Source organism: Merops nubicus, unplaced genomic scaffold (assembly GCF_000691845.1).
Source record: "Merops nubicus isolate BGI_N331 unplaced genomic scaffold, ASM69184v1 scaffold19511, whole genome shotgun sequence".
NCBI classification, from domain to species: Eukaryota; Metazoa; Chordata; class Aves; order Coraciiformes; family Meropidae; genus Merops; species Merops nubicus.
Genome location: NW_008590471.1, coordinates 2869 through 26765, shown reverse-complemented (window position 1 = coordinate 26765; position 23897 = coordinate 2869). Strand labels below are relative to the sequence as shown.

Here is a 23897-nt window from a genome sequence, read left to right as displayed (position 1 = left end):
TTCCTACTAGGCCTTTGTCTGTTATAGGGAACCTCACACCCACTATTGAAAGGAAAAAAAAATACAAAAGAAAAAAAAAATTAAAAAAAGGAGAAAGTGTCATTGCAACACTGAGGGCTGTTTTAGTAACACAAACTTCTAGTTAGCAATGGAGCACTTAGGAGTTTTTATTCACCTCTTACCCAGAGGATGCTGCTGACCTGCACTCTTGATATGACACCAACTTAGATGATAAAACTCCACATATCAAATCTCTTTTATTTCTGTAAGATGAAGTTACACTGGCCTAAGGAGACCCAACTGTGCAAGCCCACTCCTGGGTCTTCCATCTGGCTCTGTGGGAGAGCCCTTGGAAATCCTAAGAACAATAGACACAACCACAAGAACCATGGCTAGTTGCTTGGCTAAACCACAGAAAGTAAACAGGTTAAAAAACCCCTCTCCATTTAGACCAACTATAATTGTGGTGTGTATGTCTGGAAAAGCAGAGCAACCCCAGGAGTGAAGCAGGAACCCCAGACGTGGGTTTATGGGGTGAGGGAGGCAGGACATCACTGGGAGGAGAGTGCAGGAGGCACAGTTACATTATCTTCGTCCAGCTTCTGCTTCTGCCATTGCTTTCTCCTTGTGGTTCCCCAAAACCTCACGTGCCTCCTCTTCCATGCGGAGTCCGGCAGGCTTGCCATCCCCACTCAGTGCTTAAACAGCATCTCTGCCCCCCATGCTCTGCCCTGCACAGGCACTTGGTGGGTTCCAAACTGCTGCCTCTGTCCCACCAAGCCATTTCCAGCTACTGGAACATGTGCAAAACCTCTGGAGTGTAGGAAGAGCTAGTTTTGCCTTTTCTTTTTGATACTCCTGTTTCCCAGTGGTGCTTCTTTCCAGCTGAGGAGCTGCATCTCTGCCCAAGCGGACAGTGTCACAAGTTAGAATTCTCACCTAAGAATACTTAATGATGGGAACTCTTTCCACTTTATAGGATGACATAAAACCAGTCAGCCTGGAATCCCTGGATTCCAGTTTTGGACAGCACATAAGAAGATAAATAAGGATACTAATTATCTTAATTTATTCCATAATTATTTTAATTATTAATCACTTCCTTCTTTCTTGCATATTATCAGGTCTGGGATGGGAGCATTCCTGAGTTCGAAGGCAGGCTCTGCCCCTGTCATGCTCCTGTGACTCACCAGGTTCATCTTTATCTCTTCCCACACCTCTCATAACCAGACATCCTTGAAGCTGCATAATTGCTTCTGGGGATACAGTAAGTAGGGTACTACACACACCTGAGTTGACTCACTCAGGACATGTTTTGTTCCCTCTGTAGCATTCCCTCTGCAGATGGTTTTGGAGACTAAGAGGGCTAGTGAAGCTAAAAGAGGGGTAAGCTGTAGGGCACGGCTGCTGGGATAGCAAATGAGTTCTTCTTTTCAGCTGGAGTTTTTCAGGGGTCTTAGATGCATTTAATAAAGGCTACATGAGGTTTTTCACACAAGACGTAAGCTGTTTTTTGCTTGGGCCGGCGGCGATCATGTAAAACTGGGGCCTGGTGAGGCAGTCCCCGCAGAGGGGCGGTGCCTGCCCGTAGCCTGGCCGGGCTGTGCCACAGGGCTGGCACTGCACCACACCGTCAGGCTGCGCCGGCCACCTGTGGCGGCTCCTCACCAGAGGCAAGTCCAGCGCCGACCAGGCTCCCTGCCATGGTTTCTGTGTGCCAACGACACATTTGCTAACAGTTTCCCAGGGAAGGTGCTGCTGCCAAACCATGTGACAGGTGGAGGAAGGGGAACTCTGCCAGAGGAGAGGAGCAGGGCTGGCTCGGTGGGTGGGCTTGATGATCTTGGAGGTTCCCTCCAACCTAAATGATTCTATGATTCTGTGAACCCATGGAGGCCCCAAACCCATATCGTGGCATCTCAGGCACATAGGAAAGGGAGGACAAAGGGAGAAGTGCTGGCTAGGACACAAGTAGAGGAAAGGCATGGCAAAAAAAGTAAAGCAGGAAAGAAGGAAAACACAAGTGAGGAAGCTGGTGCTCATTCAGCAAGAATTTGCAGCAGTGCAGCCTATTTATATGTACTAGTTGATAATATTATGATAAGAAGCTCTGGAAGGCTGTGACCTGCGTTTTACATCACACAGCCCTTCTCTGGCTCTTCCTCTTACCTGCAGGCAGGCAGGCAGGCATCTTCCCAGTGCTGGTTTTAGCATCCATAGTAGTAATCATTTTCTAAAGCCACAAATAAGTAGAAAATAATAATTAAAAAAAAATATCCAAATCTCACAGAGGAAGGAGTTCAGGACTAGAGGTTGTGTAAGTTAAGAGCCAACTATGACAAAGGTAAGCGAGGAAGAAGCATGCTCTGGGTGGAGACAGGAACAGCCTGTGTTGGAGGGAGATGAATGCATCTGGGACTCTTCTGTATGGATGGCAACCCTCTTTCCTAGTTGCAGGACTAAGCACTGACCAAGAGGCTCTTTGTTGTGACACCAAGAGTAAATACTATTTTTGCCCTTGAAAACATGTACAGTCTCAAACTGTTGTTTGCTCCTCATTCTTCTACATATTCTATTTTTTTTTTTTTTAAGTCTGCTCCTATTTTCAGCTCAGAACATCAAATGGTGATGGGTTTTGGCTTCCTAAATAGGCACAGGGAAACTGCAGTGATCTGGAAAGCTGAATTTTCTCTTTTGCTCTCCAAGGCTGACAGCGCTTTAGCTTTCTGTATTGTGCTGTCAGTATCTCACTGTTATCCTTTAACCTGACAGCAAAAAAAATTTTGAGTCTCTATCTGTTCCTGATGAGGGAAATGTAAGGAGGAAAGGACGTATAGACTAATCTTTTTACTTCATGAGAGATCAACAAAATAAATGTTTCCATTTTTATTTAATTTTAAAAGGATTTTAAGCTATTAACATAAGCAGTGTATGCATAATGTGATAAATTAAGGTTGGAGCTGCCCTTTTAGTAATGATGAGCAAAATGATTGCAACTGAAGAGTTGTGGCATTTCTTGTCCTACATGATTATGCTTATTATCCTGGCTATTTACACATTATAATGAAGTGGGACCATTTTGGTGCTCCCAAGCTGTGACTTGTTAGCACTTACACCCACTTACAGAGCCACAAACACCTATAAAATATGTTTGTTGTGAATTAAGTTTACCGAGGCCAAACTAACGTTTGTTGAAAGTTTTCAATTTACTGTCTCTAATCCAAGAGGCTTTTATATACAGAAAATGTAAAATGGGTCCGTATTTAAAAGGCTGACAAAAAGCAGCCTACCAGATTTTCTGTATGTATTAGCTTTAATTTTTCTCATGCTTGAATGCATCATCACGGTGACAGTGGTGAAAAGGCTTGTGCAATCTCCCAGGCTCCAACCATGCAGAATAAAGGAAAAGGGATCTGTGCAAGCAGAGCTTTCCCTGCTATTTTCATCATGTGCCTCCTTGTCTTGCCCCACTAAAATGCTACAGCATTTCTAGAGGAAGCTGATCCCTACCTCTTGTAGAGAGATGGTCTTCCCCATGAACTGGTCCTACAGCAGATGGAGAGCTGTAGCCACCTGCAAGCCCACCTCTGCAAGAACAAGGTACACTACACTGTCGTAAGGATTGTTTTAAGTGGTATCATCCTCTACTGAGGAGATCAATTATAAAATTGTAAGAAGAAAATCCACCTCAGATGATCAGAGCCTTTTAAGACATGAAGATTAACTGGAGCTGGAGGAGGTTGGGGCTTTGTTTTATAACGCTCCTGTAATTCTCAGTCAGTTGAAGGAATTTTGTCAAACAACTGTCACCACAGGAAAAAAAAGTGCATGCCTTGAAAAAACAAATCATGGTGTCAGAATTGTGTCTTATCATGGTTCTGTATACGTATGTTATGTGCTGAGCTAAGGGGAGAGGAAGTTATGGAAGCAGCCGTAAGGCATAGCTGCACATCACCTTATAGGACACAGCAGCCATTCAAACAATTTTCATTTCATCTGCCTAAGCAATATTGGTATTTTCTTTATAGATGTGTTTTCTTACCCATTTCAAATTATAGGCAGAATTATTAGTCCTGCTGCCAATAGGGTCACCTCATGTTTTCAATAACTTAAAACTTTACCAGATTTTAATTGTTCATATTAAAATTTTCCAATCCTTAAGGAGAATAATTTGAAAAAGTTCCAGGTAATATGATGTAGCTGTTTCTGCGACTATGATTTGGGAAGTATGCTTTTTCATTGTATTAAACCAAAATTCTACTAACTATTTTATCTTCAAGATTATCGTGGTTTAAACTACGACTTTGAACTTTGGCTGAGGTGGCATCAGTGGTGCACCTTTTGTCATTTTTGTAAGTTTACTCAAATCAGAGCAAGTTATAGCATTTATAAAGAAACACCAGTTTGCTGTTGTAGACAGGAGACAGGCCAGTGTGTAGGTGCTGAATTTGGGCAGTCCCATCTGTGCTGGCTGGCCTCGGTCAGGGAGTGTCTCAGTAGCACTTTACAGCTCTGACTCTGGATTTGTAGCATGGGGTGACCTAATAATAGTGAAGAGAGCATCCAGGAAGGAGACTGAGGAGAGACTGAGCTGGTGAGGGAGGCTGGAGCAGGGAGCTGAAGTGGGAGAAAGGAGGTGTGTGGGGACAGGGGGAAGACAGCTTCAAGCTGCAGAACAGGCAGGGAGGCTTGTACTGCCTAGGACCCTCCAACGTCCTTGCAGTACCTCACCTTGGTTCCACGTTTTTCAGCCTCGTTGCTCTTCCAAGAGCTCTGTAGCAGAATGCATCTCCCCTTCCATCCCGATGGCTGGAGCACACTGCTGCTCGCAGTCTCAGAGCTCAAGGAGCAGGGGTGTTTGTTTCCCACACACCCACAAGCTCAAACACTGCTCTGCCCATTCGATAATACTTTTGCTCTTCATTTTGCTTTCTCGAAACTGATGCATTCAAAATCTAACCTACATTAAAAGAGCATGAACAACGCAAAATCCAGCTCTCATAAGCAAGAAAAGCAATAGAATACTGTCCATGTAAGTGTAGTTTGTCTTCTTTCTGCCTAAATACAATGGTATAAAATACTTTTTTTTTTTCCAGTTGAGTCCTAAAGGCTTCACAACTAAAAGTGATGGCAATCAGAGTGAGATTTGATTAGAAAGATACACCAGTGCTTCTGGCCCTGTTTCCTATCTCCCATGCAAGATTGGCAGACTTTTTTTTAATCTTCTTCTTAAATATGCCTTTCTTTTTTTCCCCAGTGGGAATTACACTGCACTACCATGTCTGGAAAGTGATGAATAGATACAGAAAAGCTGATAAGGAACTACGCTATATTTACAGTTCTAACAGTATGAAGGCACAGCACTATGCATCACAAGGAGGAAGTAACCCACTGAAACAACACTAGGTACAAGAATAGTCTAAATCATGTCATAAATTCTGTATTTCCAAATTCTTTGCTTCTTGAATTTGCCACATTACTGATATTTAACATACTGATATTTAACATAGTTATTAATTTTTATATAATCTCACATGGATTTCTCAGTTTCTTGACCATGTATGTGTTAGTACATAAGAATGCAGAGTTTATGAGAGTGAGAACAAGGCTTAGGTAAATGTAGTGTTACTTAATATTAAAATATGAAAACCCTTAACATATTCAACTCCTTTACAGAATGACAAGGGAGGAAAAGTCACAAGGCAAAATAAAACCACCTGATTTTGAACATCCCAGAGATGAGGAAGATCAGCCGGTGAAGGTCACAGCTGCATCCGAGAACAATGACTCGAAGCACATTTCAGTTTTTTGCTCTGCATGTCAGCAAACAATACCTCCATACCACCTTCTTCATCATAAAAAAACCCACAAAGCCCTAACTTTGCTGGGCTTTGATAGCCCACAGACAAAGATTAACATGACAACACTTTTAGCTCAGAGACAGAAACTAATTTCAAAATTGACCAAGACTCCTAAATACTTTGAGACACATATGCAGAAGATTGATTATTCATTTCAATTCCTTATGGATAGTCACATTCCTACATCATATTGTAATCTTGCTAATATTAACACTCCTAGTACTTTTAAGAAAGTAAATAATTCTTTAATAAAAGCCTTATCAATTTGCCAGGATAAAAATTCCACATGGCAGAGAGATATGCAAGACAGATTTATCGTGCTTGACAACTATGGAAATAGGTCAGATACCTGTTTTCTGGGGCTGGTTGATGGCTGTCACGGTGCGACTGCTGCAGAAACAGTTGCAGCAGAGCTCCCACTTTTATTTCTTGACCAGCTTGCTCAAACTGATCCCTCCTACAAAAAGAGCGAGGGTGAACAGCAAATTCTAGATTCTTTTGCCACGGTAATCAAGGCAGATTACAGGGAAAAAGAGAAGGTTTTCTCTGATAAACCAGGCAATGATGAGACCACCAAGACCAACACCTACGAATGGATTCACAAAGCCTATGCCAAGTCCTTCTGGAGAATGGACAGGCTTTTACGACTGGGAAGGAATGAGGTTTCCAAAGTTCGCTGGAGTGGCTGTTCAGCTGTTACCTGTTTGGTGGAGAGAATCCCCAGCACAGAGACAGATGGCACTGAGGAGGAACAAAGAAAACGTTCTGACAACAACCCACACAGTTCACTAGCCAGGACAGCCAAAGGTGTCGCTGGGTTACTGCACGTTGCCAATACAGGTAGGCACATGCCACACAAGGTTTTTTTTTTTTTGTTTTTTTTTTTTTTTTTTTCTCTCTGCCCAATAAAAAGAGGTGGGAAAAAAGCTAATCCTAGTATTTGTTTGCAGTAGATATTTGGAAATAAAGAGCTGCAATTGCTTTAACTTGAGAATGTGAAGACATGATAAATTCCCTTACTGCCTGATACCAATATCAGCTGCAAGTATTAAGCTTATCTATAAGCCCCTTCAATACAGTATTTTAGTTAAAGCAATGAAGTCAATTTACTAATGCAAAAGACACAGTTAAGAAATGTTCCATAATACACAGGTGACCTCTGTAGGAGTAGTAAGGACAATTCCTAACTTTTTTTTTTTTTAAATCAAGAGAAAATTTAAAGGTGTGATCATTTTAGGGCACAGTTACATATCTTCTGACTTTACATCTGAAAACTCTTGTGTCAATGAAACACGGTTAAGACATTCTTTATATTCATGTTTCACTTATAAGTGACAGCACATTTTGCTACCAGCAAACCAAAACTGTGATCTGTTCATCATGAACTATTAATTTCTGAAATGGGAATTAGTTATTTACTGTTGTCACGTAAGATCTATTCAGGCCTTTTTCCTTATGTAGGAGAAGCCTGCCTCGCCTTTCTACAATGCAGAAAATCAGTTAATTAAAGTCAAACCCACCAATACTAGTGCTTCTCCACCCAGCCGCACTGCAGCCAGCACTAGACAAAGCTCCTGCACTTCTTAGCAGCTCCACTCGTATCGTCCCACTCAGTGATTTTTGTTACCAGCTAAGTTTTTATGTACATACAGCAGCTGTAAGATTACAAGCAAGATGCTTTCCCATAAGGAGTACACAAGCAGAACTATATAGAAAAAGCTGTTGGGTGAAGAGTTTCAAATGGATTTGTGCCTACAGTTTATATTCTCTAGTGTCTTCCAGTCTCCTTGAAGCACACGCCCAACAGTAGAATGCTTTTCTGTCACTCTCCCCAGCACTAGTAAGGCCAGTGCTAACCAAACGTCAAAGAGTATTTTTGCTTAACAAGAATATGCAATGCTCTGTCAGTCAGAGGAACCACTATAAACCAATGTGCACTATCAGTGCACGTTCAATAAGTAACTCTGATATATCCCCTGCCTTTCTTCTCCATTCTCCCAACACTTGTTGCTACAACCATTTTTACATGTTTGCAGCTACTGGAACTTCGTTGTTACTAGTATCAGAATTGCTAGCTCAGATATTCTTACAGGAGATGCAGTCACACCTTTAATGGAATACAGGAGTAACTCAAAAGTTGTCATGTTTTCAGAACTGATAAATGCATTTGTCTTCACCTTATTGGTGAAGAAATCCATTTTTATTACAATGAGCTTGAGAGGTAGGATGAAGGTAGGAACACTTGGCAGAGAATTCACCCAATGAAAGTTTTCTGGTTCTAGTTATCTGCCTCCATCTTTCCCTCCTAGATGAGGTTTTATGCTGGCTCCAATTAAAGGTACTCTAAACTCAAGCTCTGTTAGTGAGTTAAGGCTTGAATTTGATTGGATACTTTAAGCCTTTTATAATTAAACCCCACATTTTTGAACCACTTCTAAATACACATTTATTTAATCTAATACACTTATTTTCCACCAAATGTATCACATCAAAGATCTGCACAATATCAGCCTTCATTTCGCCCCCAGGAACATGTTCTTACAGAAGCATAGATATATTCCTCCAGCACCAGGCAAGCAACTGGAGGATGGCCAGATAAGAGGAGCAGTACATGGTGGTAGTAGGTAATTGAATGATAATGTCAGTTTTTCCCCTTGGCAAAAGGCTAACTGCAACAGCAGCACCTACAGAAAAAAAATCTGTATGCTGTAGCTCCAATTATCTTATTTCCGTTCCAGGTAATGCACATGCAGTCTTATGTAGAAATGGAGAGAGTCACTGCCTCTCAACAGAGCACAGCACGTGGAACCCCAGCGAGAGAGCGCGCGTCCTGCAGAGCGGCGGGAGCATCAGCACCAACGCACCGCACGGGCTGGTGGAGGGATGCCTGAGAACTACCAGGGCTCTGGGACATCACGGAGATCCAGTACTGAAAAGATCTGTCATTCCTGTCCCTCACAGTATCTCTGTCCCTATCGATGATACTTGTCAGTTTCTTATTTTAGCTTCTAATGGGCTTTGGGAGGTTTTGGATCACAACAAAGTACTTGCATTAACTCTAACAATATTCACTCGTTACTTGAGAATCTATGAATGTGTTCAACAAAATGTGACTTCACCATCTAAGTGTCAGTATGGGATGCCTCTCGCTGAAGAAAACTTAAATGCCTCAGAGACTATTAAAGATCTGCAAGATGGAAGAGAGATACTTTATTCCAGGAAAGACATTTTTCTTACTGACTCAAAGGGCAATCTGAAACAAAATGAGTCAAAGTGTTCTAGAAGGAACTATTTGCAAACTGAAGATGGAGTTCCTAAGGAAACTGACGACCACAAAAATCAAGCTGATCCAGAACTGTCTCTTTTCAGGAAGAACAAAGTAAATTCACAGCACGGAGAGATATACCGGTCAGATTCTAGCGCACAAGGTGGCTCTGAAAAAGATCAACAGTTTGAGGACAGAAAAGTTTATCTATGTAACAGTTTTCAGCCCCAGTCACAGACTGCAGAACAAGAAGAAACTGACAGTTCCTGGGCAACAGGTCTAAGCTGCACCAGTGAACAGCTGCCAGAAAATGTGGTGGCAGTAGGGTCTACAGCCATGAAACAGCCCCTAAAAGATACAAAAGCATGCCTGTCTAATTACGACTCAAGTCCACAACTGGCAGAAAAAACATACTTCAAGGTACTTTGTGACAAACCTGCAAGTTACGTCAGACAAGAGCTGCTAAAAACTGTGCCACCAGTGGGTTCTACATCACCACCACAGTTTGAAGAGGATGCAGAAATGTACATGTCCAACTCCAAATCACAAACTGCAGGAAGAGGCAGGGCCCTCTCCGAGACACTCTACGACAAGGCAGCAAGCTACATTAGCCAACAACTGGTCAGGACTGCATTAGCTGCAGGTTCAAGAGATAACATCACTGTTCTGGTTGTACTTCTGAATGGATGTGATAAGATACCAAATTACGTCAACATTTAAAAACCTATCATAGGATAACTGAAGTGCCACAGTTCATACTACAAGCTTATAATTAGCCATGTCGTGTATTGACTTGTAATCACCTTAGACACTGACCTATACAGTAAATCAGATGTCTGGAACTGTGCAAATGGAATAAAACCTTCTGAAACTCTCAGTAAGAAACGGTAACCAAAAATCCTCTCTTTTTTTTTTAAACCACTTTATTCAAACCTGAGCACCTCAATATAAAACTAAACACTGGTGAACTGTCATTTTCCTTGCTAAACCCAGATTACTGCAAATTTAAAATCTGCACAAGTAAGTTTCTGCTATCAGTTCAACATTTAAATAGACTAATTCATCTCTTCTGACACACTTGGTAGATTTCATATAATGAAAATAACTAAAAGAATTAGTGCAATATACTGGACAGATCAAAATAAAATGTACTTTGGAAAACAAAGTTGCAAAGTTCATTACTGACAGACAGCAGTACTTATGTTACAGATACAGGAGCATCGTTTATTACTGTTCTAGCCCTAAAGGAAGAACTTAGAACCCCCTTTGATTAGAGAGGAAAAAAGTTAGCTTTAAGTAACTGTACATTCTGTATACCTTTAAGCAACTCTTAAATATTACAGAAAGTATTAAACAAATGTAGACTACAATGCAGAGTACCTATATACAGTACATTAATACCCAAATTTAAATCAAGTTGGATGTACATAATCGTTAGTGCACTATTTCTTCCTCAGGGGAAAAACAAACTGTAACGGCCAACCATGATGAAAACCAAGAAAGAAGTCACAGACACCAAGTTCATTGTGGTTTTACTTGAAGAGCTCTTACAGCTTGTAGAGGGGAGAAAAAAACTCCAAAACACACGAAGTTGTAAAGTTGAATTTACTGGTCTGTACCCTCTGAACAGATTAGAAATGAGGTTAAACTTGATTTATCACTAATTCCTTTAGATAACTAACTGGATTGTATAATTGCATTCAGTGTACCAACTAAAACGCCACCTTCCTGCAAGCATAGGGTTCTCAAAATCGTTAATGCAAGTATTATTTGAAATTAAATTATTAAACTATGGAATGTATAACTAAACAGTAGATACCTGCAGAAACAACTGGTTGCATTAATACTGTGAACGTTTAAGTAATTTTTAGATCCTGTTTCTAAAAAGGATTGAAAGCGTAATTGAGAATTATGAGAAGTCCCAACTCTATTTATTGTAACAGTAATCAGTACTGAGGCTACAGGAACCAGCCAATTAGGTCCACAGAAAGTAGTTTTTTTACACCACTAATGGCAAGTGATTTTAAAGACCTTTCAACCGAATGAAGTTTATTCCAATTCCATCTCTCCTCTACTGCTGGAACGTTACAGCCAGTGATTTTAACATGCATGTTAAAATTTTAGGTCAAAAGAAAACTCTGTATCATGAACTTGACTATTACCATAAGTCTCTTCGCTGTTTGGAAGCTGTACTGGGCCAGGTTAAGCACTCCAATTCCATGGTTATTAACAGTTAGGAAGCAGAAGAATATTCAGAACAGTTTAAAGCCATTGATGCTTTAGTTACTACAACATTGACTCTTGGGTGTCTGTGTGGGTTCAGTAAGGTCTACTCCTCTTCCTCTGGCAGAGTTGGCTCCTGCATTCTGTGGTTCATTCTTGGGCAATTTTTTTGCTACAAAATTAACAAGAAATAAGAGTTAAAGCTGAGACTGTAATAAGATTAAACTACCCAAGTACACAGTCAACACTTTTACGCTATAAGCATATGCATATAATCACTATAAAATCTGATTTGATTAAAATCCACACATTGGTAATAAAACAAGTTAAGACACTTAAATTCTTAATTAGCTACCTGATCTATGATTTTCTAGAGTGAAATGTGTTAGCAACTTGAGCAGTACAACGTATCTGCACAGGTATGCTATGCTATGCCAGTCCACGAGGTATCCTGTAGGAATGCACCTACCCAGAACAGGCTTTAAGATCAGGACGTTAGTGCTAAAACATACAGGGAGATTGAAAAGGCACAAAACACAGATAGAAATGGGTCAAACTACTGCCCAGCTGTCTAGCCAGAATATGTATTTTCATATAACATGGAAAAGGGCCCTCAGCACCATATCAAGTCTCTCCTTCCCCCTCACCCCCAGCTGTATCTTTTATCCAGCTCTTACGAGTCAATTGACTGTGGTAATTTCTTTATTGTCCTTGCAGCTTCAGGATATCTCCTCTGTACTGACATGAAAAATAAGGGTGACAAATGTTACCCTTCTGAGCAGTAGGCTCCCACTAGCAATTTTCTGATGGAGAGAAACCAAAGTTCTACATAAATACTCCCGTCGGGCTGTCTTGTCCATGTTACCAGGATTCAACAACCACCCCTGTTCTACAGTCCGGCTGCACACTGACTCTGAAGTAATTATTTTGACCAGCTTTTAAAGAACAACGTTTCCTACAAGGAATTAAATAGAAGTCTAACAGCCAGCAAACCAGCAGAGTACACAGCAACAAGGTGTTCTGTGGTGCTAGATTATCTCATCTTGGCTCCTGTTTCCACAAAACATTGGACCAGATGATCTTTCAAGGTCCTTTCCAGCTTGGGCTGTTCTACAATTCTGTGATAGAACCCAAGAGTCATTTGATACTGAGCTGCTGAGACAGTACACAGGGACAGAGCACCCGTAGAAAAATGCCTTCAGAGCAGTTCTAGCTTTGATTCTGAATACATTGTAGAACTGCAAATTAACATGGCTTTAACTGGAAGTTCTGAATGAGCTCTAATGCAGTCAATTTAGAAGCAGCTGTAGCTTGCACCCCTCAATTCTGTTCATGCTGTCATTTTTCATTTTCTCCCAGTTTTGAAGGTCATATTTACATGTGGTCTTGAGAACTCCACCCATGCTGTGCAAAAGGCCACTCAAGTTCCATGCAATACCTATATCCTCAAACTTTCCTTTCAGGACCCAGTGCGGCACAGATCTTCTTATGATGCACTAAAATCTGAATTCCATCCGCTGATATGAAAAAAATATGGACAACCAACCTTGCAAACAAATACCCAGGTACCAATTGGGTATTGTTTTCTCAAATTTACATTGTATACTTCATTAAAATATGGAGGCGTGAATTATTGTTGATATAACAAATTACAAAAGAAATTACCATATTTGGGGGATTTTTCTTTTTACTTTTTTTTTTTTTAAACAAGATGCAAACTTTAAAAAAATTAATTTTAAAATTTCACCAGTACAGTGTAATTGAGCATTTCTGTATCATTAAATGCAGGCCTAACTCAAGGTTTTATGAGAAAAATATACTTTCCCCTCATACACTTGAGTGCTCTCCACCCACCAAATATTTATAGTTAACACAAAGCAAGTACTGTTATAAAGCGTTGCTATAGTGATAACTTAATTTGCATCTGCTGGAAGTCTGAACTATACCACAAATTACCTTCTGTTTTACTAACTTGCAAATATTAGAGATCTTTAGAAACATATAATTTTGATAGCAGTGCTGTTTGTCACAAAAGTGAGAGAGAGGTCACTGCACTGCAAAATATGAAACAGTTTTAATAAGGCTATTTGACACTATATGTTACTATTCCCTAGTAGCAAAGACACCTCTGTAACTAAGGATATTACTAAATAAGGTTGGTGACCAGCCTAGAAATGCATGCTCTCTTTTTTCCTCCACCTTCAAAATTTAATTTTAACGAAATACAATTCTGTGTCTATCAATGGAATTCACAAAATTTCTTAGTGATTTTTACTTACTGTTACATGCTAGCATCTTCAGAGAAATCCCTAAGATTATGTTAGGACTCAAAAAATACTAGTAGCTATACCTTTCACAGGAAGGACCCTTAACTTATACTTGGACACAGAATTTAAGCACACATTGTCATCTTTGACACAACTTTTCTATTTTAGATAGCTGCATTTGGAATTCAAACAAAATTTTAACACAAAAGCATATTTAGCAAATATTTTGTTTACACTAAAATAAATACTTGACTTTGTCTTACACAAGTCCATTATTTTTCTCCCATTTTGAAATGTTCCCAGCTTCAATTCCCACTGCCTCATGAAAAGTCACATTATTCCAGGTTCTGCACCTATCCGAGGCAGTGTGAAATCCGCTGCAGGCACCGTACTATCAAAAGGCACACTGACACACTTTCACTTACATTCTTACACTGATTCCAGTAACAAATGCCAAGTACACCTTACAATTAAGGAAAGCTGGGCAAAGCTTTTTACAGTTACCTATCTCATGGGAAAGGTTTTGTTTTTTGTGGTTTTTTTTTGTTTGTTTTGTTTTGTTTTGTTTTTGTTTTTGTTTTTTTAAGTAAAAACTAATTTTGCTTCCACTTGGAGCAATACAAGCTTTTATGACAGAATCAAAACAGGTCTACACAACCTGCTGACAGAATTCAAAAATAACCTAGCTTAGCTATTCCAAATTAATCCAAGGATTTTGGTGCTTGACAGAAGACCTGCACAACTATTTCAAGCAAATTTATCTGATGTGTTAATACCAAAAAGGATCCAAAAGGGCCTAAGGAAACTTCAGTGCCAGAAATTTAGGTGAAAGCAGAAGATACTTGATTAGGAAGTCTGTGATGGTGTCCCATGAAAACAATTCCCTTCAATTCTCCGTTTGTTCATAAACTCACCAATTGCCATGAATATTTCATTTACATTCATAGATGTTTTGGCAGATGTCTCCATGAACAATAAGCTGTTGTCATCTGCATAGGCCTGTGCTTCCTGAAAGTTAATATAAGTATGCATTATTTCATTAAAAAATAAGAAAAATCACACAATTATTACACACTGTACTTTTATTGCTAATAAGGAACAATTTCTACACCATTATGAAAGAATAATTTTGCTGAAGCACTCCTGTGACAATGTGTTATTCATCAGCTATGAAAAAGTTACAATTCTATCAAGCAGTTAAATATTTACAACTGCAATTTTTAAAATCCTTACTCGTCTTAAAAATACCCAGATGGAAAAATCTCAGGAAAATAAAGTAATAAATAAACTTATCTATTAAAAAGATGATCCTGATCCAGAACACTAGGTGTGATAGCAAGAACAAATGAGCCCCTTAGAGAGCCATCAAATGTCAGAAAGTCTATTATTACCCTGGAAAGAAGGCAGTTTGTGAACTGTCTTGAATCTTTCAAGAGTTCAGGCAGATCAAAACATTTTCATTATCCTGGCAGAAATTCACCATTATAAAACAAATAAGCAATCTTTTGTCATATTATCTCCCTTTTCAGTCTGCATTTTCATCTGAAATACATCATTTAAAGGAGTTTCCTATTTTTGCCACTTCCTGTCAACCAATTCACCTGAGAATCCCCAGCTTCTTACAAGTATGTAACTGTCTTTGCTTTGAATAGGCAATCTGCAGAAAGCCTAAATATAGAATAGCTGTGATGAAAACAAAACAAAACAAAACACCTATCTACAGCTTTCTATATTCATTTAAGTGATATCTGCTAAGGTCTATGTGTTATTTCAGATGTAGTTACAAACAAATACCTAGAAATCTAAAATGAACTTTGCAATTGATTGCCAAACTTAGGAGTTCATAAATCCAAACTAAAAACCAAATATTTCAAAAAATTAAGATTGTAACTGTACAAAAATTAGTAAAGGTAGTTCTACCTTGGTAATTAAATTTGATTAAGTTTGACTGCACGTATGTATGAAATCGTTAAATATCACAATTTTTCACACAACACAAAGGTCTGCTGTCACACACCTTTATGTTACAATTGATATGGAAGTATAAAATTTTTTTAAAAAACAATGTTGAATTCCGGCAGAAAATCACCAGAACTCTATCATCCATCCTTCACACTTTAACTCCTATAGTCACAAAAGGATTTACTACACAGCAGTACCTCAAAGTGACATCAAATACAGATTAAAACTGTAAGAGAATTAATGACTAATAAAGAGGATCTTAATCAAATTCAGTCAATTGTGAATGGACCAGAACCATCTGCAGTAAGTTTTATTTGCTTTGGAAGATATTTTCTGAGGACCTGGTTAAACTTTCTCGAAGATAAAATACAGCAGTGAGAGCACAGATATATCCAGTAAACCAAAAAGAATGCCATGAGAAGCACAATTAGAACTTCAACATCGCTCCAACAGTGCAGCCTTGCAAGTTAAGCATGTACCAAACTTCTGCTGACCAGTCCAAGAGAATGGTTTGCACTGAGAGTCACTGCTATCCCTTCCATTGAAACTCTACCTACTGGTAATTTCAGGTACAAGACAGAAAAAGGTCACATCAAAGTGAAATTCCATTAGCCTTAAAAATATGCAAATAAATTAGCTATTCCTCAAAGTCAAACTGAATTATTCAGAAAAGTCTATTGCTACGTATCACTTGTACAGAAATAGATTTTCCAGTAGCACATATAATTTAATTAGTCTCAGCTGATGTTTATATTTAACAGCATGACCTCTCCCACAACCAGCTAGGTAGGATATGCTCCTCCTACGTTTGTTTACCTTCTATTCCAACAAAACTCCATTTCTACAAAGCAAAATTATGTACATACCTGGAAATCCACAGCTCTTTTGTTAGCTAGATCAGCTTTGTTTCCTGCTAAAGCTATTACAATGTTAGGACTTGCTTGTCGCTGAAGTTCTTTGACCCAATTTTTCGCTCTGGCAAACGACTCCTGTTAATGATTGCAAAATGATGCAACTTAGTTTTGTCATCCTTTCGTACTTGCCTATTATCCCAATCTCTGTTATCTCTAGTTCAAGCAAAAGGCAAGCACAAGGCTGCTGCCTTTGTCCACAAGCACGCTCCAAATTGCCAGCTGGGCTTTTAAAATTAAACATTACTACCTTAGTTCTCAAATGCACTTAAGTTTGGATAATGATGAAGAAATGAGTAAAGACAGGAAGATCTTTACGTAGACAGAGTAAGGAAAGAGAAGTGGTTAGGACAAAAAATGGTAATTCTAGTTTCTCCTCCAGAAGAATCAAGTTTATGAACAGCTATATTGAATGGGTCACAAAACACTTTCTAATTACTAAGCACCGCTAATTATCATAGAGGGTTTCTGGAATTTTTGAGGGGTTTAGTTTCTAAGTTTCATTTTAGCAAGAAACAAGAAAAGCTTATCTGATCTAAGTTCAAATAAGAAGAAATCAAATAACTTGAGGTTTTGATCTCAGGCCTGTGCTACATTTCCAATCCTTACACGTAACTTGCATATACAATACAAAGACAATATTAAAATAACATATGTCACTCAGAAATAAACTGCCAGCAGCAATGTGGTGAGAATAACAGCTCAATCCCGCCCTTCTACAACAGAATCCGCTTTCTGTCTTTTAATACAGTAAAAAAAAAAAAAAAAAAACTAGAAATGGGATTTTGGGAAGAAAAGTTTACCGACATGATTTAATATTATGTAGTCCAATATGAAATGAGCAACCTGATCTAGTGAGAACGGTCCCTGCCTATGGCAGGGGGGTTGGACTAGATGACTTCAAAAGGTCTCTTCCAACCCAAACCATTCTATGATTCTACAAAATGATGAACAAGTCCATGAGAAAAATTAAGGTGAAACTGATGAAAGACTGCTAACTTCAAAATCCCTCTTGGGCCTCCCCAAGATAGCACTTACCTCATTTGTAATGTCGTACACCACTATAGCTGCTTGTGCTCCTCTGTAGTACATGGGTGCTAAACTGTGGTACCGTTCTTGCCCAGCTGTGTCCCAAATTTCAAACTTTACCGTTGTATCGTCGAGACACACAGTCTGGGTTAGAAAAGCAGCTACAAAAAAGACAGAGGTGCTGAAACCAGAAGTTTGCTTACATCTCTGCATTTGTATAAAATTATGTTCACAGACACGCAAATATGATTTCCTGAATTCAAGGCTACTATTAAAATACAGCATGTTTTAAGCAAGCATTAGCTGATAGACTATAACTGATCAACACAGAACAGTTATTTAAACAACCAGTCTTTCCTCAAGTTAAAGACATAAGAAACTAATAATTGGAAATAATTCCTTTTTCTTTTTTATAATGCAAATCTGAGTAACCACAAGACTTCTCTTAAATCTTCTAGATACATTTCTTCCCGCTTCAACAGATGATAGAGTCCCAGTAACAGCATCCCACCATGCTATAATCCCAACTGTTCAGGCATTTACAGCTCCACACAATTACATTGCTTCAGTACTATCATAAAGCCTAGACTTATAGCTCCCAACAACTCCACCATAGCTAATGGGTATGGAAGGAAGAATCACTTCTCAAAAAGTTCTTGATCTTGAAGTAGCCACATTGAGATCTTTTAAGTCAAAAATAACTGATTTCAGCATCCTTTCGACAGCCTGCAGCTTCAGGGAAATTTGCATCCATTGCCACTGTGCATTACCATAAATAATGGTCTTCTAATTACAGAAAACAGCAAGTAGCTTATTCCAAGTCTTCAAACAGCTACTCCTAGTAAAGATTTTCTAGTCAGATTAAGGTGCATATTAGAAATATGGAGGCGAGAACCAACACAATACAGAAATCCATAGTACAAGGCTAAGCCAGAATCTCACTAATTTCTTGCTTTTCAGTGTTTTTTCTCCCCCAAGATTTCCTTCTACTGGGTTCTCTTAACCCTTTGAGTTTTAAGTCAGCCATCTGTTCTACCTTTGCTTTTGAAGTTTAAAAATAACCACACAACTACTAAGTGGACTGACAAGCTGTCTTGATTACCTGCTTTATAGCCATGTTGTGTGCCCAGTTCATACACAGCAGAAAATGCAACAATTCCAAGAATTTAGACAAAAGTTTGAGCAATCCAGCATAAATGCTTGGAGCTGTTTTTCCAGTCATGACAGACATCTAGTGAAATACTGTGGCCTGGCTTGCCCTTGCTCCTTCCACAAACAAAACAACAAAGAAATAATAAATTTTTAAGACCTTCTTCTGCTTGGTGAAACGCTAAGGGAAGACCTCTACTAGGCTAGACTGGAGACCCTCGTCACTAAGCACACTGACAGGCTGTGTCTCATTTCAGTCAAGTGTCTGAAGATGCACTGACCCATAATCCTCGCATACCTGGGATGTCATCCTGTCCCACACACTCCAAGACATCACAGCCTATGAATCACTCCAAAACTGCTGCAACTTTCAACTTATTACAGTAAACCAAACACAAGCCAGTCTTGCTTTATAAAGGACACTGTAGCTACCATTGAGAAGCTGACTAGCCCAGTGGTCAGGTGTTCCTGCTTCAAGGGTATTAGCATCCATCACAGATGAGCAGGTAGGCTAGAGAAGGCAAAGGCTTTGATGTTCCAACGTTAAATCACCATAAATCTCTCTAAATGCTAAATATCCAAGCACTGGTAAAACAGGCTCCTCTTGGTAGCTCCACTGGCAGCCCAGAACAAAAATAAAGAGGTGAAAAGAAGTGGAATGTGAAGTTCTTAACAGATATTCACTTCAACAGAAGAATGTACCTACACTCCATAAATGAAGGGACGTACTCAGAGAATTAAAACAAGGGGTTTACTCTATGACATCCTCATGTTTCTGTTCAAAGGAACATTTTCAACCATCATAAAATGCCAGTTAATTTCTGCAAACAAGGTAACTTTTTTTATCTTGCAAGGTCACAGTAAACTGACAATTAATCAGTGTTAATTATCTGAAAGCCTATCATCCCTAACAGCCATACTTTTGTCTTAAGCAACTAAGAGGCACTGCTAGGCTAGTCTGAAGTGGCAAAGCCTCGTTATCAAACACACCCCCACCATCCAACATGTCTGCCTTTAACTGCATTCCCTTTCAAATGCTTTATTCAGACTCACAAAGAACATAAGCTCCTCTTTGTTAAAAGGCCCTTCTGTATACAAAGAAAATTACGCCTGAGGCAACTACACGCTCCCGAGTTGGACAGCTTTCTCTATAGAAAACGTTTTCCTGAATCCCAACATTGCTACATTCAGTATCTCTCAGCTGTATCATATGGCATTTCCTTGTTTCTATTTTATATAGAAGAGGTGCAAGTTAATACAGAGATTACACTAAACTCTGTATGTCTGAACTTGAACTTAAGCTCTTGTTTAACTTCTCTGTAGATTTTAAACAGTGTAACAGGGTTTAGGTTATCCCTAGTTCTACTCATACACTAGAACAAGAAAAAACAAATAGTAGGTTAAATGAATGGGAGATTGCTGGAACTGAATGATGAATTTCACTGATTTTTAACAGTGTTTTTTTTTTTAACCCAAACCCACACTGATATTGGGAAATTAATTCACTACACATCTTTAAGAATGCTCTCCATATAACCACTTATCTTACAGCCAGTATAAAATGCACAAAGTCAAAGGTGACCATTAGTAAGACTGCTGAAGGAGAAGTGGTTCTCCAGTTACACCGACAGATATAAAAAACCCCCATATTACAGCTAGATATAGGGTAAAAAAATGTAAATTAATCTTGTATTTATTTTTATAAGCTTTATAGATTTTTGACATTTCAACAACCATTCACGTACGAAGACACAGACCATTTAATGGGCTTCACATAAATACTAAATGAAACTGATTCATGCAAGCAGCAGCAGGGACTACTAGAGAATATTAATCCATCTATAAAATCCATATTTTGTTCAAGTCTGTATGCCACTAGGCAGTTTTACAATAAGTTTATATCTACCCAAGGCGGAGTACAGCTCAAAGCACAAAAACTTCAACATACAATATAACAAAAGAAATCTGCCTGGGGGTCAGGGTGGGATAAAAATCTGTTCACAGTTCAATAGATTTTTTTAATTCTAGTAGCCAGCACCTGTTTTGTCTGAAGTCACAAAAAAAGTAAAACCAGCACATTAAATTCTGTGATTACTAACAAAGGTATATCCAGAAATGTAGCAACTCCTCCTAAATCAAAAGCAAAGCCAGGATGCATATATGACAACATAACCTTTCTGAAATATGTAGCACTATGTTTTCATTGGAACTAAGTTCTTAGTTCTTATTAAGCAGTTATTTAATGCATTAAGCATGCAGCACAATTAAAACAGCCACAATTCCAGCCGCAAATGAAATGTAACATCAAGTCCCCTTTTCAGAACTATGCAGTTCAAGTATACATTTGCTTTCTCCCCTGAACATGAATTTTTTGCTACAGCCTTGTGCCAGCTACAACTTTTAGCTTAGGAAGTTGTAGTGCTTAACTGCAGACAGGGCTCAGACCTGATCCTTGCCCTCAGTGACCCATATGAGAAGTGCCATTACATCCAAGGTTGCCAATGGCAAGGACAATACAAACTCAACATGGAAAAAATGAACAGGGTAATTTTCTCACCTCCAATTGTACTTTCTTGAAACTCATGAAACTGTCCTTTTACAAAACGAAGCACCAAACTTGATTTGCCAACTGCAGATTCTCCTAAAAGTACTAGTTTGAACTGGCAAATTTTATTTCCAGCATTTGGCCCATTGGGTCTTGTTGCTCCTCGATTAGCCATGCCCAAATTAGAAAGAAGTCCTTTGTTTCAAGCTCTTGAAAGCAAGTTCCAGGATTCAGATCTCAGCAGTGCTTCTGCCAGTTAACCTGTTTATGAAAAGACAGTGGGTCATATTAGATTCACAAACTAAGTAAGGGAAAAAATCTCACTAATGCAACATGGATATATGTACACATTGTCCTAATATTTACTCAAGTCAATAGCCCAGAGTACAGCTACCATCACTGTGAAGGCATAAGCTGTGGACAAAATCCAACACCAACGAACCAGCTACCTTCTTCAATACCTAATCTTCCCATTAAAGCTTCAAATTAGAACATTAAAATCCAATTATGCTTTTTCTTGCAAGACTTCAGTCTCTTATTTCTTAACATACTAAGACTGAAGGAGAACACCACCATTTCAGGCTCGTACATTATCGGTAACATATCAAACTGCAAAAATATTTTTTTCCCATAATTTTCGCTGTTGCTAAGCAACAGTCCAAAGTCAGCATCACTGAAAGATGATAAGAAAATTGAGCAAATTGGGGAAACTCAATAACCACATCAAGTTCTTTGCAGGTATACTTCATCAATTCACTGCTATTGCAAACATGAAATACAGTTTCCTTAAATAAAAGTACATTAAATAAAATAAACATTCACAACAGAGATCTTTAAGAACAACTATGAACAGTGTATGCCTTGTCTACTCCTTAGAAATATATAAATCACAATATTTATTCATATTGACAGGGAATCCTTTAGACTCTGCTGGTATCACTTCAGAGTCTAAGATTTATGCTTTTACACACTTAACAACAGATTAAATCTTTTTGCAGGCAGACATTGCTGTTCAAAAGACTGGCATAGTTATTTTCTGTATCCTCTCCCCTCCCAGTTCCCAAAATAAAATTTCAAGCAAGCCTACAGGAAATACACTTAAGTGATGCTCATTCAGCTCTCAGTGAGAAACACCTTCTGTATTTCTGCTAAAAAAGCCTCCGATAAAAACACAAACCAAAACCCAGGCCATAACTTTGTCCTACTACAGCTGATTATTTACTTGACCTGTGCATATTTTGTGGGAATAAGCTCCTCTAGCATCTAGGATGCAAGGAAGTCATTCCTTGCAGTCACTTGCATCATTTAGAGCACATTCTCCTAATGCAGAAAATGTTTTTAACTCATACGTTGCAGAAAGGTAAGAAACCTACTACTTCCAAATGACTTCTTGCTCTTTTTTCCTGATGGTAAAGCAACTGCATTTTAAACCAACCAGTAGCCATTAACCATCCTCCCATTTCAAACCACTTGTCACATGCATGAGGCACTTGAACATTCCAGTTTGCTACACACCTAGTTCAGTCACTGAGTCTTCATTCTCCTTCCTAGCTCTCCCTTTTATGAACTTGAGTCTGGAAGAATCTTCTTTTCTGAAAGTCGCTTCTAGCAGCCTAGCAGAACCCCATCCTCTGCTAAGATACTACCTTACAAACTAATCCCCATGCAGTAAATTAGAAAGAAATCTTAGCATTATTTACTCCTTCACTAACTGTTGAAAAACTAGTACTTTTCTTCTCACTGTAAACAAGACTTGAATGTAGGCCTTAGAAAAAGTATTTTCAACCTCTTAAAGACACTCCTAATTGCTCATGTTGCACCTCTTCCCATACCTCTCAAAATAATTTAGCTTCTTCCAGACTGGATATTCCAATCCTGTATTCATTCCTGTCTGTCCTGTGTCCTGCTTGGCTATTGTGATATCCTTAAATCAAGATAGAATTTTTTTTTAAATTTTAGTTGCACAACATGATCTAACAAATATCAGATTTTAGCTATATGTTCTTACAAACACTTGAAAGCGTACCACAGTGAAAGAATGCTTCCATGAAGCAAAAAAACCCCTGCATATCCCATTACCATCATTATTAAGTACCATGATAATTACATACAAAGATTCTTACTCATTAAATTAATTTTGGTTCAATATTTTAGAATACAGGAAGGGATCCGCTTATGTTAAGAATACCAGTCCTTCCGCCCCCACAGCACGGAACAGCTGACACAGAGCTGTGGTGCTGGTTCTCAGGCAAGACTCTCCTGCCCTACACGTGCTGCTGAAATTTGCTTCAGGAGTTGCCAGAGCAATTTGAATAAAAATTAATCAGTGACAACTGTCAAGCTCTCCCTAATTATACTACAAGAGAGAAAGCAGCAAGGCATAGCCAAAATGTAAGTAGCTCAGAATACTATTAGCCATTTATCTCTTCCTTTGGAAAAGTAACAAAGACAATTAAGCTTTTCTTCCTCTTTTAAAACTAAATACCCTTGTTTGCTGTAGCATTCTAGTGTGTTGGGATAAACACGAAATAATTTAAAACACTTTAATTCATCTGATGTTCTTCCAGACTCTGCAGCATTAATAAAGACAGAAGGACTACATACAAGGACTATGTGAGTTAGTAGTCTTTGGAGCAAGTCACTTGCAGATGGCACAGCAAGGAAATCAGCCCACCATGCTGGTTA

General features: G+C 38.8%; 2 protein-coding genes across 3 annotated transcripts; one reads left to right on the top strand and one right to left on the bottom strand.

The window, feature by feature from the left end:
• Window positions 1-5677: 5677 nt before the first annotated feature.
• PP2D1 (protein phosphatase 2C-like domain containing 1) lies at window positions 5678-9846 on the top strand. The gene is made up of 2 exons (XM_008949966.1): window positions 5678-6701; window positions 8600-9846. The coding sequence occupies exons 1-2, from the start codon at window positions 5678-5680 to the stop codon at window positions 9844-9846; spliced, it is 2271 nt and encodes a 756-aa protein (XP_008948214.1).
• Window positions 9847-10042: 196 nt separating this feature from the next.
• RAB5A (RAB5A, member RAS oncogene family) lies at window positions 10043-21475 on the bottom strand. 2 transcript variants are annotated; one of them, XM_008949964.1, is made up of 5 exons: window positions 21225-21475; window positions 17528-17679; window positions 16445-16567; window positions 14531-14624; window positions 10043-11521 (listed from the first exon to the last, which is right to left on the bottom strand). In XM_008949964.1, exons 1-5 carry the CDS (start codon window positions 21385-21387, stop codon window positions 11406-11408), a joined length of 648 nt encoding a protein of 215 aa, XP_008948212.1. In that variant the 5' UTR covers window positions 21388-21475; the 3' UTR covers window positions 10043-11405. The 2 variants fall into 2 exon arrangements, with proteins under 2 accessions (XP_008948212.1, XP_008948213.1); XM_008949965.1 differs by having other exon boundaries at window positions 17528-17639; window positions 21227-21387.
• Between the last annotated feature and the right edge of the window lie 2422 nt (window positions 21476-23897).